A 5,000-nucleotide genomic window follows, 5' to 3' on the forward strand; every position below is an offset into this window, starting at 1 on the left:
AATAAACTACACATTTTGGGAGCAGAGACCAATGTGCCGATCCTCTCTTAGTACAGCAGTGATGGATTGTGGGTAATGTGATATTATGATGTCATATTATATTTGTATTAAAAGAACACAACGCAGAGATAAATGCTATTTAACTATACTATACTATATAATATAAATAATATTATACAGTACCAGTCAAAAGTTTGGACACAACTTCTCATTCAATGGTTTTTCTTTATTTTTTATTATTTTCTACATTGTAGATTAATATTGAAGACATCAAAACTTTGAAGGAACACATATGGAATTATGTAGTAAACAAAAAAGTGTTAAACAAACCAGAATAAGCAAAAGGATATTATTATTATTATTATTATTATTATTATTATTATTATTATTATTATTATTATTATTATTATTTTTAATCATTAACAGTAGAGGAACTTTACAGAAGGGTAGTGGGGGGTGAAGAGGTCTTTAGGAGGGACAGTCAAGATGTAGCCTGATGGGTCTTCAGTCTATGGCGGGATAGTGTACTCACGTGTCTGCCAGGCTGTCGGCCAGGGGATAGACGGCCCTCTTCCAGCCCTCAGCAGGGAAGAACACAGAGGGCTGGGAGATCTGCCCCCCACAGCGGGGGTCCGCGGGCAGGCACTGGGGGACCAGGTACTTCCAGGACACCCCAAAGTCCACAGAGTACTGGACATGGACCTGACGGTCCGCATGCCGCTCGGGAACGCTGCAGCCTACTGCTATCTGAGGATACACACAGACACACACTCCTTAATGCAATCTGAATACACACACTAACACACACTCCTCAATGCAATCTGAATACACACACTAACACACACTCCTTAATGCAATCTGAATACACACACTAACACACACTACTGTCAACCTGTCATTGCCATTGTATATAGTCATTCCATTGTGTACATTGCTTACATTGCTGTTTATACTGCTGGTTATATTCTATTTATTTTACATTTATTGTTGCACTCCTCTGTGGCACTGTCACTTTTGCATAAATAAAGAATCTTGAATCTTGAATCTTAAAGGTTACGAGGAGGGAGCAAAGGCTGGAGAAAACAGATGACCAGGGCATGGGAAAGCAGGATGTGGTCAACAGAAAAGAGAAGCGGATCTAAATTTGACCAGTTGTGAACATTCCAAGTGAACAGGACAAACAAGCTGAGAGCAGAAGATGCAAACAAGATACACTTATTCAGTATGTTTTAACTTGGAATTCCACCGCACACGTACTCCTTACTACTATCTGAATACATTGACACACACACATACACAAACATTTCTACAAACACATACGCAGGTGCATATATACACACACACACACACACACACACACACACACACACACACACACACACACAACCATTTCCACTGTTTTGTACATAATAATATTAATATTAATATTAATAATAATTATTATTATTATAATAATTATACTAATACTAATACTAATACTAATACTACTACTACTACTACTACTACTACTACTACTAATAATAATAACTATAATAATACTAATAATAATAATAATAATTATAATTATAATAATTATAATAATAATACTACTAATAATAATTATAATAATACTAATTATACTAATACTAATACTAATACTAATAATACTACGACTACTACTAATAATTATAATATAATAAACTAACCTTGAACTGCATGACCCAGCCGCGGTCAGGGATGATGTCATGTGTGACTGCGTACACCTCTCTGCCATCCACACTGCCACACACCATGACACCATCAGGAGAGCTGCAGAACCGCTGGATGGAGCAGTCCTCCGAGAACAGCCAGTGGTCACTCACTGAGGGGGGAGGGAGAGAGAGAGAGGGAGGGAGGGAGGGAGGGGGAGAGAGAGAGGGAGGGAGAGAGAGAGAGGGGGGGGGGGGGAGGGAGAGAGACAGAGAGAGAGAGAGAGAGAGAGAGAGAGAGAGAGGGGGGGGAGGGAGGGAGAGAGACAGAGAGAGAGAGAGAGAGAGAGAGAGAGAGAGAGGGGGGGGAGGGAGAGAGAGGGAGGGAGAGAGGGGGGGGAGGGAGAGAGGGAGAGAGAGAGAGAGAGGGGGGGGGAAGGGGGGAAGGTGCGTGTGTGAGAGAGCAAGAGACACAAAAGAAGAGTAAGAGAGAGAGAGAGAGAGAGAGAGATTGAGAAAGAAATGTCAAAATGTGTGCTGGAGCCTACCTGTGGCGGCCTCTTCTGGCTCACTGAGCAGCCCTATCCTGCCTGTGGGGGTCCCGTCTGCCGGTGCTCTCTCGTGATTGGGCAGCGCCACCCCTCCGAAGGTGTCAGAGATCTGTGCCCGCGGGTCGGAGCCTGCGATCAGGACGTTGTCCAGAGCCCAGTCGCTGTGGTCCGCTCCCTCGTGGGTCGGCTGCCACCAGCGCACGCGCACTCCCTCCTGACGGGCAGCAGGGGGCAGCAGCACGTTCACAAACCTAAACACACACGCACGCACACACACACAGACACACACGCATGTTCACACACACACACACACACACACACACACACACACACACACACACACACACACACACACACACACACACACACACACACACACACACAGGTTAGGGATTGAGAAAACATGGCCTACATCTACTTACTGCCTGTGTCCACAGTTTGCATGTACATCCAGTCCATCAACAGTGCTGCATGCCTACTGTGTGTGTGGAGAGAGATAACCCTACCCAGGTTTGCTGTACAGGTCGAAGAATATCTCCGTCAGCAGGCTCCAGCTGATTCCTCCGTTGAGGCTGAACTCCAGCAGCACACCCTGGTTACGGTTGCTAGGCGGGATCATGCAGCCGTACATGAAGTAGAACTGTATGAACTCCGCGTTGGTCAGGTTCAGATCCACGGTGACCAGCTGGCGACTGCAACTCTAACACCAGACATGATCAAAAACAAAATGGCGGCCAATTAGGAGAGACTGGTGGATGAGAAACGGCGATAAAAGGCGGGAGAGAGAGAGGGAGAGAGAGGGAGAGAGAGAGAGAGAGAGAGAGAAGGTGGGGGAGAAAGAAAGACAGAGAGAGGGGGGTGAAGAAAGAAAGAGAGAAATGAGAATGAATGAAAGAAAGAGAGAATGAGAAAAAGACAGAGAGAGAGGGAGAGAGAGAGAGAGAGAGACGGGTAAAGGATAGGTAGCTACCCCGCTGAAGTGCAGTGCTGCCCCAGAAGCCACCGCTCCACACACAGTGCTGAGTTTGCCCCCGGTCACCAGGTGCCAGTGGCTGAGGGAGGGGGCACGGCTGAAACTGTCCTTCAACTGAGAGGGGAGGGGGGCCACAGGCTCGTCACAGTACTCTCCACCCCACTCTGGGTCACACCTGGGGGAGGAGAGAGAGAAAGAGAGGGAGAAAGAGAAAGAGAGAGAGAGAGAGAGAGAGAGAGGGGGGGGGGGGGGGGGGGGGGTTAGGCCAGATCTTCCAAAATGAGAAACAGTGCAGCCAGTGTGTATGTGTATGTGTGTATGTGTGTGTGTGTGTGTGTGTGTGTGTGTGTGTGTGTGTGTGTGTGTGTGTGTGTGTGTGTGTGGTGAGGTGAGGTCACTAAAGCTGGTGTGTGTTACTGTATGGTAAAGGCATACTCACACACAGGAGCTCTGCTGGCAGCGCCCGTGCCCAGAGCACATGTCCAGACAGCCGTCTCCGATGTAGAGGTTGTCCAGAGCCCAGGTCTGCTGCTTGTCAAACGGGGCCTGCTGGAACCAACGGAACCTGGTGGCTGGAGACCTGATACACACACACACACACACACACACACACACACACACACACACACACAGGCACGCAGACACACACACACACACACGCAGGCAGGCACGTATGCACACACGCACACACACACACAAATTAAATCAAAAAGTTAAAAAAAACAAGTTAAAACTATATAGTACTCTCTGCAATGTGTGTTTGTGCCTGTGTGCATGTGTGTGTGTGTGTGCTTGGATGTGTGTGTGTGTGTGTGTGTGTGTGTGTGTGTGTGTGTGTGTGTGTGTGTGTGTGTGTGTGTGTGTGCGTGTGTGTGTGTGTGTTTGTGTGTGTGTGTGTGTTCGGGACTGACCTGGCGTAGGTGGGGATGGGCAGGGTGAGGCGGCCCCACTTGTTAAAGGTGTCTGAGACCAGGAGTCTCTGCAGGGAGTAGGAGGAGCAGTCTGGGCTGGTGGGGAGACAGTCTCTCACCAGAGGCTGCCAGTTCAGACCCAGGTCCAGAGAGTACTCCAGCTCAATAGCTGTGGAAGAGGACCACAAGGACGAGATGCCAATGTTAAGTTAAATGTACTGTAGATACTGTACATATGGCCATGTTTGACTAAAACAGCATAACTTGGATACACAATATTGAAAGACAAAACAAGAAAGTGTTTTGTGATATCTTCTGTAATTGTAATCGACTGTATATACTCTTCACTGTCCTTGATTTCAACTCCACCAGAATCTCTCTTAAAGGGACGCTTGACCCATTTTTAACAACACATACATTGTCTACAAATTTCAAAATGGCAATTTTGTACTGTAAGGAGGTGTACTGTTGACAGACCCAAGCCCAGAAAGCAGGCAGGACTCAGAGTTGCAAAAATCGAATGTAAATCTTCACTTGGAAACTCACACGGAAACACAGTACATTCAGTGAGTGAAAACTCAAGACACAGAGTAACAGAGTAACAGAAAGGCATGGCTTAAATATCAGGTAACAAATGAGGCACAGATGTGGCAAATTAACGAATGAAAATAATCCAAACAATAAAAGAGTTTATGGCGGCCTCTGGTGGCCAGTGGAGAGAGCAGCAGGCTCAGGAGCATTCTTGACACATACTGTATGTTCTGTAGTGAAGATGTCATTGAGGGTAAAACTAAGTATTTTAATGAATTGATTTTCAAACTACAGCCACAAACAAACAGTTTTACCCCCAATTTACCCCTAGTTATCTTTACTCATATTCCTTTGACTACAGAACGTA

At 46.2% G+C, this 5,000-nt stretch overlaps 1 protein-coding gene across 1 annotated transcript in view; it reads right to left on the minus strand.

The window, feature by feature from the left end:
- Window positions 1–528: 528 nt before the first annotated feature.
- The window catches only part of LOC310824510 (reelin-like), a gene marked incomplete at both ends in the record, with an annotated part of 28,482 nt that continues 24,010 nt past the window's right edge, over window positions 529–5,000 (minus strand). Inside the window, 7 exon segments of the mRNA XM_083697771.1 lie at window positions 529–747; window positions 1,686–1,840; window positions 2,216–2,469; window positions 2,725–2,918; window positions 3,189–3,366; window positions 3,631–3,771; window positions 4,103–4,271. Coding sequence (XP_083553897.1) covers window positions 529–747; window positions 1,686–1,840; window positions 2,216–2,469; window positions 2,725–2,918; window positions 3,189–3,366; window positions 3,631–3,771; window positions 4,103–4,271 — 1,310 coding nt within the window.

Source organism: Argentina silus, assembly GCF_951799395.1.
Source record: "Argentina silus genome assembly, contig: scaffold_342, whole genome shotgun sequence".
NCBI classification, from domain to species: Eukaryota; Metazoa; Chordata; class Actinopteri; order Argentiniformes; family Argentinidae; genus Argentina; species Argentina silus.